The 17,081-nt window shown below is 38.6% G+C and overlaps 1 protein-coding gene across 1 annotated transcript in view; it reads right to left on the bottom strand.

Moving 5' to 3' along the window:
* The window catches only part of FAM208B (family with sequence similarity 208 member B), a 37,788-nt gene extending 33,217 nt beyond the window's left edge, over nt 1-4,571 (bottom strand). Inside the window, exons 1-5 of the mRNA XM_008052344.1 lie at nt 4,493-4,571; nt 4,222-4,346; nt 4,125-4,144; nt 3,929-4,028; nt 1,911-2,011 (exon numbers count right to left, since the gene is read on the bottom strand). Coding sequence (XP_008050535.1) covers nt 1,911-2,011; nt 3,929-4,028; nt 4,125-4,144; nt 4,222-4,247 — 247 coding nt within the window. The 5' untranslated portion in view covers nt 4,248-4,346; nt 4,493-4,571. The remainder of the gene's footprint in view (nt 1-1,910; nt 2,012-3,928; nt 4,029-4,124; nt 4,145-4,221; nt 4,347-4,492) is intronic.
* Nucleotides 4,572-17,081: the final 12,510 nt, after the last annotated feature.

The following is a 17,081-nucleotide window of genomic DNA, read 5'->3' as shown; positions in this document are numbered from 1 at the left end:
GTTTTTATAATCAATTTGTTCATTTTAACATTACAAAAATTGAAGAACAGGAATACTACTCAAAAAACCTTTATCACTGTGTTCTTTGTTATAAAACTCCTTAGTAAAAAGTTACTAAGATTGTTATTTTAAAACAAGCTCTCATTTATACTGACAGTGTTATGGGATTAATAAGACAAAGAAATACTATAGAAACAAGCATCAATGTTCCATGAATTCACCTAAATGACCAAAAATTTTCTTCTCATTGCTTTTCTTTCATTCAAGTTTAAAAGTACATAAATAAATAAAAGTAACAACAAAAACTGTTCTCCTTGAGAGAAACGGTTATGAGTTTCCCAAGACCTTTAATATCTGCTTGCTTAATTCCTTCAGTATTTCTATATTAAAACTAGTCTATGTCATCATTAGATGAAACTATCTTTGTTTCTAGCTAGCCTCCAAGGAACTAGAGAGCATAACAGTAACTCTAAAGGTTTCTCACAGAAGATGCTTTTTTTTTTTTTTTTTGAGTTGGAGTCTCACTCTGTCATCCAGACTGGAGTGCAGTGGCCGCTCCTGGCCACTGCAGCCTTGACCCACTGGGCTCCAGTGATCCTTCCACCTCAGCCTTCCAAGTAGCTGGAATTATAGGCACACACTACCATGCCCGGCTGATTTTTTGATTTATTGTAGAGATGAGGTCTCGCCAAGTTGCCCAGGCGGGTCTCGAAACAGTGGGCTCAAGCAATCCACTCAGCCTCCCAAAGCGTGGGATTACAGGCTGAGCCACCAAGCCCGGCTACAGAAGATGCTTTTAAGAATTGCTTAACTGGGCAACCCCTCAGGTCCCCTCCCATTATGGAGGTTTTTCAGTTTTCTCAATAAGTCCTGTTTTCTTTTTATTTTTTATTATTATTTTATTTTATTTTATTTTGAGTTGGAGTCTCACTCTGTCGCCCAGACTGGAGTGCAGTGGCCGCTCCCGGCCACCGCAGCCTCGACCTGCTGGGCTCCGGCGATCCTTCCTCCTCAGCCTTCCAAGTAGCTGGAATTACAGGCATGCGCTACGATGCCCAGTTGATTTTTTGATTTATTGTAGAGATGAGGTCTCACTGCCCAGGCGGGTCTCGAACCCATGGGCTCAGGCAATCCCCTCACCTCAGCCTCCCAAAGGCGCGGGATTACAGGCTGAGCCACTGAGCCCGGCTTAAATCCTGTTTTCTAAAAAAAAAAAAAAAAAAAGGAAATAAAAGAATTACTTAATCCTCTGCACTTGGATGTCTCCTCTGAGGGGACATCGTCAATCTAGCAAACAGCACTGGTGTTCCCTCTCAGGAGACATAAAGAGATTGCTAGTGATTACACAGGACAAACTTATGCCAGGACAAATTTTTCAAAAATGTATGTTTCCTTGAAGTTTTCCATTCAAACTGCATAAAAAAACAAAGAGATGGAATATACACTGAGATGTATGTAAAAAAATATCAGCTGGCATTAATTAGAAACAGAATGTGTGAAGTGCTTTTTCATGTAGTACACAGACTGGACAATAACTTACGTATTATTAATGTGGGAGGAAAAAAGGAAACTGCATCATCTGCTCGAATAGAAAAACACCAGGGAGGAGATGTCAAACAAATTACTACTGCACAACATGTATCAATGAACTTGCAATGCATGCCAGTAACTGTTTTACAAGTTACCACAAGTTAGAAAAATATAAAATAAAAAAATTTTTATTTTTTGTCATAAATAAGTTCTTCAATGTCCAAAATTCCAAAATAAAAAAAGCATGTGTGACCTGTGAGATTCTCTGAGTACAAAGGGTTAAATATGATAAAACAGAAGTGTGTGTGTGTCTAGAAGAGAGAAGAGATTAACTGGAACAGAGCCTAGGATACGCAATGTGTCATTACACTTCAACTGACCTTTCTGCTCCAGGTAATTCTGTTTTCTAAAGGCAGCTTCTGGTATTCTTTTTTTCAAAGAAGACACTTTTATTACATACTTAAAATCCAGGTCGTGTGGTCTAAAAAATCAAAACAATATCAAGCGTGTAATAAATACTGGAACTATCTGTAACTTCGTAATTTTTGGTTTTCTAATATAAATGCAAACAAAAATGCCACAATGCAAAAAGGCCTTAAATTAATAAATTCTGGTTAAATAATAACGTATATCTATAAAAAGTATAGACTTCCAAACATATGAGTCATGGAGGTCTGCAAATATGTTCACATCTTCCAAATATGTAGTTTTGGTATAATCAAAATATGCAGATGTGTCAAAGAATTATGTATATTGAGAACGTTTTAAAAACTGCTATGTAAGAGTTGAAAACTCCTGGCAATGCTGGATTGTACACCATGCAGGACCACAGAATGAACCACACACAGATCTTCTGTACCATTTCCTGATAACTTTTTCCATTTTTAAAACTTATTTTGAAATGTTTTTATACTTTTATAGAAAAGTTGTGGTAATAGTACAAAGAATTCTTTTACACCCCTCATCCAGATACCCCAGATGTTAACAGTATTATCATGTTTGTTTTGTTATTCTCTCTCTCTATACAAACACATTACTTTTTTCTGAATCTTTTGGGAGTAAGATGCAAACCCGATGCTCTTTTACTCCAGCAACTTCTCTGTGTATTTCCTTTAAGTAGGAACATTTCTTATACAAACACAAAGCAAAATCAACAAATTCACAAGGATATAGTACTACGACTTAACCCACATCTTCCCCAAATTTCACCAACCACCTCACTAAGGTCCTTCATAGTAAAAGAAAATAGTTTATCATCCAGGATGCCAGGATGAAATAAGTTATCATGTTTCTTTAGTCTCCTTTAATCTAGAATGGCTTCTCAGTCTTTCTTTACCTTCAGTGACTTTGATATTTTGAAGAATATAGACCAGTTTTCAGAATGCTTCTCACTCTGGAAAGGTTTAACGTTTCCTCCTGACTGCAATGGCAGGAACACCACAGACAGCAGTGACATTATGTCAGTCCCTATCATATCAGGAAACACATAACATCTATTCCATTCATGGCAGCATTGACTTAACCACACAGGGAAGATGGTATCTTCCAGTTTTCTCCACTGGGCAGTCTGCATTTTTTCCTTTGTGATTAATAGTAAGTTGTGGGGAAATGTGAGCTATGCAATTATCAAGCATCAACCTACTATTTTTAGCATCCGCTGATTATATGGCATTGCCAAATGGTGATTTTATTCATCACTCTTTTTACATGCATTAGTTATACCCAACAGTGAGAAAGAACTTTCCTGTCTCTCCCACGTATTTATTAACAGAATTCTTATTTTATTTTCTGGGTTACAATACTCCTGCTTCTTCTTTAAAAAGGCCAATAGAAAATGAATTCTGACAGCACACCAGTTTTTTTCTTGGATGTCAATTAAACTGTGATTATCCTTCAGTGGTTTGGAGTACCAACTGACACAACAGGATGAACAACAAGATTTTCTAAGATGTTCGCCACAGTTCACCAGGAGGAAATTCATAACAGTTCATATTAATATAAATGCACACAACAGCTACTCTAACAGTTTTCGAAGAGAATCACGTGAAAACTAAAAACTAGATGCTGCAAATCCTAATAAAAGTTGAGTAACAAGACTAAATGGCTATGATCTGCTATATTTGCTGTCCAAGTAAGTCTGATGTTTCTTGGGAAATTACAACTTCTAGTATAAAATAATTTAATTCTTCTCAAGAGGTCATTTTCCCATTAGTGAACTGGAATTTAGGTCTCCTGTATCATGGTCCTATATATCTACGCAAATATACCCTAATCTAAAACAAAGCACAACTGTAGCATTTCACACCAATGCCACCCCTCAAGACCTTGAAATGAATTTTTAAAAAGCAGAAAGCTTTTAATACAAGCATTAGTAAAGGATAAAACATTTACTACTTACAGCTGTACTGGAATCACTGTACCATAAATGGACCAAAGAGTTATATCACACAGCATACAGCCTTGAATGATTAACTTCCCTTTCCATGGAGAGATGAGAACTTTAAGAAATGAAGGTAAGACATAAACTGATTATTTATGAATGAAACACTTACTTTTAAAAATATCCTTAAAAAAATGCATGTAATTTTTCTTACCATTTTTACTGGGTTCAAGCCTAGAAAAGAAAAGAGAGCACTGTTAGAAGAACAAAAGAAACAAACCCAGTAAAATGAAGTATGCACGATTACTCACATGCTTTGATGAACTGGTGTTGCCATCTTTTTAGGTTCCCTGTACTGAAAAGCTACAATGACATAAGGGCAGATCTGTCTGGGTCGCTCAGTAACAGTGTTGCCTGAAAGTTCATAAAGGTAATACTGAAAGAAGAAAAGTATGTATTAACAGGGTAGCATTATGGAATTGCACATGTACCAAGTTTATCTCAAACCCACCCAGCCCTGAAATTTAACATACTAGATTCAAAAATCTATCTTGGGTATCATTTATTCACAAGTGACCGTACCTGACTCAGTTCAAAGGCACGAAAATGACTTGTCTCGTGAGAAACCTTGTTGGAATTTGCAGCCACGTGGCAATCATAGCCAGAAGATGGCCTAGTATAGTTAGTTGTATAATTCTCAGACACACACTTGACTTTTCCCTAGGATGAAAATATTAAAACTAATCAGATGTCTACAAATAGCAATAACCTTTACACTAGGATTCATAACCTACACTAGGATTCATTTAAAAGTAGCCCAACAAGGATATTTCCACTAAAAGTACTGCATTAAGAACTATGCTTCTTAGAAAAAGCAAAATCTTAAGGCCAACTATAGTTTTAATTCTCTAAGAGCCCTCAAAATTCTATTTTAAAAATCTTGGGCGCCTGGGCAAATATTTATCGTTTTTAGTCACAATATCAAAGAAATATATGAATCACCCCGGATTTGAGATAACTTTCCTTTCTTTCTTTTCTTTTTTTTTTTTTTTTTTGAGTTGGAGTCTCACTCTGTTGCCCAAACTGGAGTGCAATGGCCACTCTCGGCCACCGCAGCCTCAACCTGCTAGGCTCCGGTGATCCTTCTGCCTCAGCCTTCCAAGTAGCTGTAACTATAGGTGCGCGCTACCACGCCCGGCTAATTTTTTGATTTATTGTAGAGATGAGGTCTCGCCTGCCCAGGCGGGTCTCGAACCCACGGACTCAGGCAATCCACTCATCTCAGCCTCCCTAAGGCGCGGGATTACAGGCTGAGCCACCGAGCCCGGCTGGGAACTTTCTTAATAAGAAAAACTACACAGCCTACCATCTTTTATGTTATAGTTAATGAATGAGTGAATGACTATTCAATGACTGTAATATAAACAATGACAAATTAAAGTGACAAAAGTGAGTTTCCAAACTGAAGTATTATCAATTGTAAAAATAGTTCTATTTTCTCTGGAATTGGATAGCTGTCTTTAGCAAGGACTACTTTCAGTTAATAATTTACCAAGAATGTCATAGCCAGATAATTCTCAATTTTTAAAAAGAAAATTACATAAAAGCACATCTGGGTTTTACCTTAATTAGGTTAAAAATTACAATATAACCAGATTTCCCATGATACCACGGTCTTGGATGAAGGCAGTCTGAGTATTTAGAAATGTATACACCTATAAAAGTATAAAATATAGATTAATTTACACTTTAAAAAAGACTGTTTACACTCACACAATTCATATGTAGGGCACCCTTAAACCGAATAAGGCTACAGAAGGAGTAACTACAAGTCTATTTAAAATATCTATTTTGATACTGCTTACCTTTTAAAGAATCACTATCTGTCATATTCTAAAGGCATGGAGAAACATTAGAGTTAAAAATATATCTACTGGACAACCAATCTTCTAGTTGGTACAATAACTGAGAAGTGATAAAAGAATGTATCTGTTTTTTTCTCCAGGCAATCATTCAACTAAAAGGCCTATGACAGGGCAGGGCACAGTGGCTCAAGTCTGTAATCCCAACACTTTGGGAGGCCGAGGCGAGAGGACTTGCTGAGTCCAGGGGTTTGAGAGCAGCCTGAGCAAATTGACGAGACCTCGTTTCTACAATAAATCAAAAAACAAAAGAAGAAAAGAAGAGAGAGAGAGAAAGAAAGAAATTAAAAAAAAAAAAAAAAAAAAAAACGGCTTGGTGGAGTGTGCCTGTAGTTCTGGCTACTCAGAAGGCTGAGGCGGAAGGATCGCCTGAGTTCAGTAGGTTGAGGTTGCTGTGGTAGCCGTGAATGTACCACTGCACTCCAGCTTGTGCGACAGAGTGAGACTCTGACAAAAAAAAAAAAAGAAGGCCTATGATAATCTGAATCTCAAGCTGCTGTTTGTGAAAAATATCAATAAATACCCTTAAAGTTATGTATGACTACATGGCAGGTTCTGAGCTAGATAGCAGTGCCATACGTACATGTATGCGTATATACATACATACATACAAACCAGGCCCTTGCCTTCAAGTTTATTCTGCTAGACTGTAAATTCCATTAAGGCAAGGGTTCTATCTGTTCTGTTTGTCACCGTAGCCACACTATGTCCAACATATAATAGCTACTTACATATTTATGAAACATGCTACATTTGAGGACACACAGAAATGGACACAAAGACCATTAAGTGCTATAGAGTAGCATGTATAAAGAACTATAAGAACACTCAGTGGCTCAGCCTATAATCCCGCGCTCTGGGAGGCTGAGGTGAGTGGACTGCCTGAGCCCGCAGGTTCAAGACCCGCCCCGGGGCAACTTGGCGAGACCGCATCTCTACAATAAATAAAAAATTAGCTGGCTGTGGTAGCGCACGCCTGTAGTTCCAGCTACTTGGAAGGCTGAGGCGGAAGGATCCCCGGAGCCCAGCAGGTTGAGGCTGCGGTGGCCGGGAGTGTGCCTCCCGCCTGGGCGACAGTGAGACTCCAACTCAAAGAAAAAAAAAAAGAACATTTAAATAATGTCAGTTTGTATGGACAAGAACAAGTTCTTTAGACAGAGAAAGGAATGAACCCTAAATAGAGGAGAGAATGACCACATGTATGGAAGCCTAAAAGATCACAGCCTAGAGTTGGGAATAGGGAAGAAAGTGGTGGAAGCCAAGGGTGAACAGAAAGGCTGGCACTGGACAGTAAGGACCTCTGTATGACTTGACAATCAGCTTAGACTGTTTTCTGTAGGCAGCAGGGAACCATCAAAGGTTTTAAGCAGTGGACTGCCCATCAGAGAGGAAGTAAGACCAACTGGAAAGCTACTGTGCCAGCTGAGATAGGCGAGGAGGCACCCGGCAAGACAGCGACAGTGACAACAAGGAGGAGAGGACACACTGCTATTCCTCACAGAGGCAGTTCTTGTGAAATATAAAAGACAACGGGTGAGAAAACAGTGATCAAGTGGAAAGCAGTGAATCTGTGGGCAGATGTGTGGGTTCCAGTTAGGAATAAAGCACTCAAGTGGGGAGGGTGGGCCTGGGGCACAGACACATAAACCACAGGTTTCTCAGGGTAGACATACACAGACCTATACGCTTTTAAACTATAAAACACAATATTGATAGAAAGCATTGTCAGGCCATGGTTGCCAGAAAAAAGAAAGTATCAATATTACACACAGAACTAGGTAGTTTTGTGTATAACCTTTTCAAGCCAAAAACTATAAAATACACACAGGCAGTAGTGCTATTTTACTAATCAGCCCCAGCATATGTGGCTTTGAGGAATGGATGCATGTCAGGAACAACCTAGCTTCCACTTCTACCACCCTACTGAAGTCAGCCTCTCTCACATCAGCAACAAAATGAGACTGTAGGAATGCAGGATAAGGTCCTTTTTCTTTGAAACGTAAGTGGAGATTATTTGTAACTTGCTTTCAAATTCTTCAGAAAAAAATTAAACAAAAGAAGCAATGCAAAATATTATCTGTTAAAGTCGGGAGGCGGGTATATTATACTACGCTCTCCATTTTTTCTATGTTTATATTTTTCAGAATGAAAAAAAGCTGGGGCAGCTTTACGTAGTATTATAAATGTTATCACCTTTAGTGTTCTTTTTTTTTTTTGAGTTGGAGTCTCCCTCTGTCGCCCAGACTAGAGGGCAGTGGCTGCTCCCGGACACCGCAGCCTCGACCTGCGCAGCGATCCTTCTGCCTCAGCCTTCCAAGTAGCTGGCACTACAGGTGCACGCTACCACGCCCAGCTAATTTTTGATTTTTTTGTAGAGATGAGGTCTCACCAAGTTGCCCAGGTGGGTCTCGAACCCATGGGCTCAGGCAATCCACTCACCTCAGCCTCCCAAAGTGCTGGGATTACAGGCTGAGCCACCGAGCCCGGCTACCTTCAGTGTTCTTTAGAGATGAGTTGAATGTGCATTTAAAATTTTTGTTTTACATAGCTACCACATAACCCAGTGATTTGACTCTTACATACATGCCCAAGAGAAATGAAAATATGTCCCAGCAAAAACCTGTACACACATGCTCATAGCAGCATGATTCTTAACAGCCAAAAAGGAGAAACAGCCCAAATGTCCATGAGTTGATGAATGGATAATGTAGATGTGGCATAAGCATGTAACAAAACACAGTCATGCACCACATAACATTTCAAAGGTCAACGAAAGACCCAGTGTGAAATGGCCATCCCCTAAGAGTATAATGCCATTTTTACCACACCTTATCTATGTTTAGATACACAAATACCACTGTGTTACAACTGCCTGTAGTATTCACTACAGTAACATGCTGTATAGGTTTGCAGCCTAAGACCAACAGGCTGTACCATACAGCCTAAGGTAGTAGGTTAGGTCGTCTTAGTTTGTATAAGCACACTCTACGATGTTCACACGACCACAAAAACGCCTACAATGCATTTCTTAGAATGTGCCTCCACTGTTAAGTGCTGCACGACTTGTCTTGCTCTACCATAAAAAGGAATGTAGTACCACTGATAACATGCTACATGTAAGAGTCTCAAAAAGATGGTGCTAAGTAAAAAGTTACTCATAAAAGGCCACAAATTGTATGATTCCCTGTCTATGCAAGAAGAGAACAGGCACATCTACAGAGGCAGAAAGTAGACTAGTGGCTGTCCCAGGCTAGTGATGGCAGGGAATGGGGAGTCCCTACCAGTAACCACTGGATTCCTTTTTGGGTGATAAAAATGGTCTAAAATTGTGCTGTTGAACGACTCTGTGAATACACATAAAAAAACCCACTGAATTGTATACTTTGGATGGGTGAATTCTATGGTATGTGAACTGTGCCTCATGAAGCACTTACTTAACAACAATCCAACAAAAAGTTCAGCAGAAACCCAGTCATGAAGCCTAAGACTCCTTCCCAGCCCTGACTTCCACATCCGATGGCACCGGTGTTGCCAGCCACCTCTTCCTGAGATTCTTCTTTCTGTGAAACCCAATTTCCTGAGTCTCCACCTGGTGAACTGCCCTTGACACTACCTTATGCTAGCCTCCCCCATATCCTGACACATTGGTCCCATGAATGATCCAAAAGTTGTTCCCTGTCGTCTTCTCCTTCTGTACCATCCCCCAACGACATCTTGGCTTCAACTAACACCCCAGCCCCAAACCCAGCCTGATCCCGTTCCCAACTATTTTTAACCTGTAGATTATCTTTCAGAAACATTTATGAAAATCTCATTATTTCTCAGATTTTACTCCTAAAAGTAGTACTGTCCATTTACTTACTAGTTGCAAGCTTCTGGGCTAGGCATTTTACATGGTCTCATTTAATCCTCACAACTCTATAAAGCAGTTTAATCTATTTTACAGATAAGGAAACCGAAGCTTAAAAAACCTAACGCTAATTCACGTTCTTAACCATTAGATTACTTTGTTCTTTTAACTCACACACTTCCCTTTCCAATGTGCTTCTTTCCTTCTGTGTCTCTTCCGTTAACAATGATCACTACAGCATAAGTTAAAAACCTTGTATTTGATTATTTCTTCTCTGTTCCCTGACATTCCACAGTTGCCAAGTTTGGTCAGCTCTATGTAGTCTATATTCCTACTGCCATTATGATCAGAAGATTCTCATGATAATACTAATTTGGTACTGAAAATTACCTTAAGCTTTAGACTCAAAGTTTGGATGTTAAGGTTCTGACTAAGAATTATGAACTGTTAGACATTAATGAAACTACTTTTAATACAGGTGCCCTATGAAATTAGCTAAACCTCACTTCATCTTGTCAAAGAAGAGATTCCTTTTTCTTCAGACTTACCTTTGGCCGGATCACCCAGAGTGGTAAGAACACTGCTGCCAACATGGAGTCCACACTGACATGCCAACTTTGCCTATAAAAAAAAGATATTACTTTGCTTACATGACCAGTCTTTTGGGAGGTAATGAAATAATTCTGTAACCCATAAGCTTGAAAATGAATAAAGAATCTGCTCACTGAATGTATGCGTGGCACAAAGCAAGCTTATGTAAAGCAACCATGTTTTTAACTCATAACTCAAAGCTTTCATAAAATGTTTACCGTTTCTATCAACAAAAGTGTTGCCAGTAAAATCAAATCAAATAAGGTCACAGATAAGTCCCCTCTTGAAGATCTATCTTCTAATTATAGCTTTAGAATCGCTAAATTTCAAAACGTCTTATCTCCAAATGTCATCTTATGTGTGAACACATAGCATATTTTATTTGGTTCTAGATGATTAGTTAAAAAGGGATGAACTCTTCTAGTGCTACTATCTAATCCTTTCATGTCATGTTATCTGCCTTTGTTCTTTATAACCCTTAACTCATCCAAAGCATTACCTTTGAATTATTTTGAAGACAGACCTCCAGTACTGTTTAAACTCTACCTAGAAAGCCATGCATATCTTTGGAGACATATCTGGATCTGGTACACGGTGTTTTCCTTCTCCCACAACTTAGGTCCAGACAACAATCTGGATGCTCTATCTTCAACAGTTGAATGAAACAATTCCAATGCACTACAAAGCTGAAGGTATTCATCGTACCCCCAAACCATGTAACTTAACCCTAAAAAATCTTTGCAGGACACAGAAAATGTTGATGCAAACAATGATCCAGGATGGAGAGCTCTCTGTTCACGACATCACAGGGCATCACCACACGGAAGAAGCCTGTACTAATCCAAATCTTGCCCCAGGCTTACAAACTTATTTAAGATAAAGCTAAAGAGAAGCCATGAAAGGGTGTAGAAATAAAATCGCTTTAATGACCGGCTTTTACCACTGTCATTTACACTATCACCAAATTAAGTAACAAAAAAACCTGATGAACTGGTCATCTCACAACACTTTCAGAACTGAATGAAGTACCAGGGCTGGGTTCGGTGGCTCGGCCTGTCATCCCAGCACTTTGGGAGGCCAAGGCGAGTGAACTGCCTGAGCTGGCAGGCTCAAGACCTGCCCGGGCAACTTGGCGAGACCTCATCTCTACAATACAACAAACGAAAAACATTTAGCCGGGCATGGTAGCATAAAATTCCGGCACTTGGAAGGCTGAGGCGGAAGCATTGCAGGAGCCTAGCAGGTCGATGCTGGGGTGGCCGTGAGCGTGTCACTGCACTCCAGTCTGGGCAACAGAGTGAGACCCCAACTCAAAAAATAATAAAATAAAATGCCCTTTAAAAAATTTAGAAAAGAAAGAACTGAAGTACCAACATTTAAGACTAATGATACCACCAATTTTGTACATTATTTCCACAAAATCAGTTTTCTACAACCTAATTCCCTTACCTGATATTCAGTTTCAAAAAGAAGAAACCCATAAGTTTCTTGAAGTTCTTCCTGAGTATAGTTACTTGCTTTTTTTTGTTGGTAAAAAGTGTGGTACTGTATAAAGAGAGAATAACCAACTGCCATAAGCATGGTACTTTGTCTTGCAAATTAACTTTTAAAACATATCATTTTAATTCTTTCTACTATAAGACTAATTAAATGTGTCATTTTTCTCTTCACAAAATATATTATCTTCTAAGAACTTTTCCAAGAATCTTTTGTCTCATCTGGAAAGTAATAGCTAAAAAGCTCTAGGCTTATATACCAAAAATGATGGGTCTATTTCTTTTGAAACTAAAATAGAACTATCACACAGACACAGTGTGTACCAAGTACCTCACCTCATTTAAGAAAATGTCATTTTTCACCAAAGTCACTTGACTGTACTGAAAACCATGCTCAGATGCAGAGTCCAAGTAGGAAGTATGGAGGAGGGAAACTGCCTTCTGGAAGAGAAAGTCTGAGCTCAAGGGCACTGTCTCAAAAACTGTAAAACACAAACAGAAATAACGCGGCTATTGAAGATTCAAAGGACAGGATTAAGAGAGAGACACTGAACATCTCTCAAAATGCCACCTAGTCCCTTAATGGATAACTAAGAAACTCAAGACGTGTTGCGGACACCATATCTGCATTGTCTTAAAACAAAATTTAAAAGGTAAATCACGTGAAGAAAATAACCTCAATAAATTGCAACTGGGGGTGTGTTCACTTTTAATACGGGAGCTAAATTATGTCCTGCCAGACCCCTCCTGCCTTCTGGTCGAAAGCTGGCACTGTAATTGCACTTGGTCCAGAGCACTGCAGTGTCAAGGTAAGCAGCTGAAAAGAGAAACCATTTCCAGCCTTCGGGTTTTCTCATCCTTTAGTGTTCCTATCCCTTAGTTTTCGCTTTTGTTTTTAATGTATGCCTCATTCTGATAAACTTGCCCTTCCCATCTTGTCAACAAATCCCCAAGTAAGTTTGTTAAATTCCTTTTAAAGGACCTACTACTGCTCAGTCACCAAACAACAGAAATCGTTGCATCTCAGGGTTTTTTCACCATCCAAGAGTCTATTGAGTTTTACTCTCTGTAAGTTATATGACAAAATTACTTGTTTCCATTTTACAAAATAAAACTATATTATGTATTTTTGAAAGTGCCTTTTATCTTTTTTTTTTAGTTGGGGGTTTTACTCTGTCACCCAGGCTGGAGTGTAAGTGACATGATCACTGCTCACTGCAGCCTTGACCACCTTGGCTCAGCTCCCTGAGTAGCTGGGACTACAGATGCACACCACCACACTTGGATAATGTGCTTTGGTTTTTCGTAGAGACGAGATCTCACCATGTTGCCCAGGCTGGTCTCAAGTAATCCTCTCGCCCTGGCCTCCTCCCCAAGTGTTGGGATTACAGGCACAAGCCACAGAGCTCTGCCCAAAGTGCTTTTTCCAAACCATACCCACATGCTACCCCAAAGTGTGACATGCCCCTCCCATGAGAGGCATATTTGCTAACAGAGATTTACTGCCTGTATCCACTAATTCTGTTAGCTGACTCTTTGTGCCTTTGATTTCACAAGTCTTTATTTGCAATAACCAAACCTAATGACCTAGTGAGTGTTCATAACATTGAACCATTTGAACTGTTAACTCTCTTTTCTTTGTATTCCTTCTATTTGCTTTATCAAGGTGGGAAGGGCCGTTTACAAACCTATTATTTGCAAATAAGGAGAATGGAGTGATTTATACAGCACTGGGTTTTGGTCATATAGTAAAAGTAAGAACATTACTGTGGCTTCCTATTTTTACCAAAATTCTGCCAAATGCACTAAAGTTCAAAAGCTAAAGAGGAAAAGGAAATTTAATTAAAATTAACACATGAATAACAGACATAAAGAAAACCATACTATTACAGAAATGAAAGTAAACATTTCAGTAAGCTTATTTATTTATTTTTGAGTTGGAGTCTCACTCTGTCGCCCAGATTGGAGTGCAGTGGCCGCTCCCGGCCACCGCAGCCTCAACCTGCTGGGCTCCGGCGATCCTTCCACCTCTGCCTTCCGAGTAGCTGGAACTACAGGCGCACGCTACCACGCCCGGCTAATTTTTTGATTTATTGTAGAGATGAGGTCTCGCCAAGTTGCCCAGGCGGGTCTCAAACCTGTGGACTCAGGCAATCCACTCACCTTGGCCTCCCAAAGTGTGGGATTACAGGCTGAGCCACCGAGCCTGGCCAAGCTTATTTTTTAAGGACTAAGCTGTACTGATATTTCCATTATCAAGGTATTTGTAAAATCCTTTAGTAAACACCCTAGTTTCAAAACGAAAGGCTGTAAATAGAAAAGAGAATGTTTTAAGAATATTCTGAAGTTGTTCCACATGATCTATACATTCATTCTAAGTTTTACTTTTGCTCAGTTTCACCTTCTCCATCAATATCAATGTGCTAGTGCTGTTTTTTGAAAAAAAAAAGAAATTCTGGATAGATTCAAAAAGTAAAACACCAGCGATAAACAGTTTAAACTATAGCTTTATTACATTTTACAAATAATCTGTACTAGTAGCCCAAACACAAAAGAAGAATCCTTTAGAAACTATACTTTTGGAAATTTTAATATTTTAAAAAAGATAATATTCAAAAACGTAACTATGTATATACCCCGAGGCCCAATATTTGAGAAACATGTTTATAGTAAAAGAAATAAAAGTTTTTAAAAAGTAACTTCGGAAATGATGACTATGACTGCCAACTTCTCTAAATTCTACAAGATTTTTTTTTTTTTTTTTTGAGTTAGAGTCTCACTCTATCACCCAGGCTGGAGTGCAGTGGCATGCTTACAGCCACCACAGCCTTGACCTGCTAGGCTTAGGTGATCCTTCCAGCTCAGCCTTTCAAGTAGCTGGAACGACGCATGCCACCATGCCCGGCTATTTTTTGTGATTCACTGTAGAGACGAGATATCACCAAGTTGCCCAGATTGGTTTCAAATCTCCTGGCTCAGGCAATCCTCTTACCTTGGCTTCCCAAAGTGCTGGGATTATAGGCTGAGCCACTGCACATGGCCAATTCTACAACACATTAACAGGTGGGCACAGGTTTTAAACTGAAAAGTACTAAATACTACATACAATCTCCAAAATGTTCTAGTATAAGACTGCACGATAATGAAATGCCAACTGTGAGAGACAGCGCAATTAAAAACACTATTTAATATTTAACAGTGTTTTCCAAATGCATATGGTAAAGAATTTTATTAACACCAACAATTAGTTAACACCTATGTTGGTGTTAATAAAATTCTTTACCATATGCATTTGGAAAACACTGTGTTAAACATTAAATGAATAAAGCTAATGACTGAACACAAACAAGGAGGAACAAATAGCAAATGAATTAACTATTTTGTGCTTATATACTTATTTCCAGAACTATTTACTTATGGTTAAAATTGATTCGCCTTTAGTTCCATTTTCCAAACAGCAGTATATTTATAAAAGTAATTATCTTATGGTTAGCAGAAAGAATGTAATGAGCAACGTTGTTGCAAAACCAAACCTAATCCTTAATCTTTCATGACTTTATAATAATAACCTGAATTAGACTCTGAAGGAAGCACAAGTTTCCTGCTCTGTAAATGAGGAAAGGGATGAGCATTTTACCTAGAAAACTGTTTCATGCGTTCTCTTCTTTACACAATATACTCTCACTTAAGAGTCTAATTAGTGAACTAAACAATATGAACATGTCATGAATGAATGAATGGCCTCCTTTCTGCCAAGAAATTCTCATGCTTGATTTTATTTATTTTTTGAGTTGGAGTCTCACTCTGTTGCCCAGACTGGAGTGCAGTGGCTGCTCCCGGCCACCACAACCTCAACCTGCTGGGCTCCGGCGATCCTTCCGTCTCAGCCTTCAGAGTAGCTGGAACTACAGGCGCACGCTACCACACCCGGCTGATTTTTTGATTTACTGCAGAGATGAGGTCTCGCTGCCCAGGCGGGTCTCGAACCCACGGGCTCAGGCAATCCACTCACCTCAGCCTCCCAAAGGCGCGGGATTACAGGCTGAGCCACCGAGCCCGGCTATGCTTGATTTTAAAATTCAAGGCTATCAATGCACTCCAATGAAGAGGGGGCTATTCCACAAAAAAACTCATGACAGCATCTATAAAGGTATCTGGAGAAGTGTCTGTCTGAAAGTATTAAGAGCATCCCTCAGGGCTAAGTGAAAAAAGAAAGAGCACGTGGAGAAAGGCCCAAGTTCAATCACAATGGCTCGAAAACTGAGTTTTCCCATAACAACCGGATTTGGCACATTTCTCTACTTGTATGTTCAGTCTTAAATAGTGGTTAAAGTGCATGCAATAACCTCATACCCTTTTCAAAATCCATCACAGAGATACAGAGTGAGACTTGTTTTAGACATTTATAATAGAGAAGAAAAAGTTATAAACCGACTTCCAACGCTATATTACGGAAACCTGTTTTCTGTTCTATAAACTGTGGTCTGAAAACAGATGATGCGATAAACTAATGTCAACATCTTAGGTGTCAGAATAATTCTAACAAGACTAGCCACTTGTACACATCTTCCCCATGACTTTCATGGTCACATCTCCATAAAGAATTGTAACTGACATCAATTAATACTAACCCTGCTTATACATTTTTTATAGTCTAAGTAAGCCATTTGATAGTTCTGAAGGAACAAATACTTAATCACTTAATCCTAAAATGTATTACCTTTACTTTTAAGATAATAGATAACTGGTTTAAAATAAAATATAACTCTTTAAAGCACAATTTGGCAGGACCTAAGAAAATGTCTTAAATGTACACATCTAATAAACATCCCATTTCTAGTAATCTATACCCAAGAAACAGTAAAATAAGTATACAGGATACACATGCACAGTGTTCCATGTATCAGCATCTATAATAGCAAAAACAACAAAACAAAAAACCTGGCAACAACCTAAACTGCCATCAACAAGGAACACCTTACAACTATTAAAAATCTATATATACTGACATATTGAGATTGGAAAGTGGATAAAAGGGGAACACAAATTTTTTTTTTACACAAATATGTATTACTTCTATCATTTAAAATATTTCAACTCAAAAACAAAAAAAGGACCAATTTCAAAGAAATACAAATAGAGGAATACACCCTTTATGAAGCAATTTGAAAACAACCACCTATCAATTTTAAACTAATGACTATAAAAGAATCATAGTTACTGGAAATTATAATTTTAAAAAAGTCTTATTGTATTACAGAGTCTAAGTTAAAACTAAAAAAATCATAATTCTACTTTGGATGCATTAGTTA

Source organism: Carlito syrichta, unplaced genomic scaffold, assembly GCF_000164805.1.
Source record: "Carlito syrichta isolate Samal-C Ts95f unplaced genomic scaffold, Tarsius_syrichta-2.0.1 Scaffold273379, whole genome shotgun sequence".
NCBI classification, from domain to species: Eukaryota; Metazoa; Chordata; class Mammalia; order Primates; family Tarsiidae; genus Carlito; species Carlito syrichta.
The sequence above is the reverse complement of the archived record's forward strand: the minus strand, read 5'-3'. Positions and strand labels throughout refer to the sequence as shown.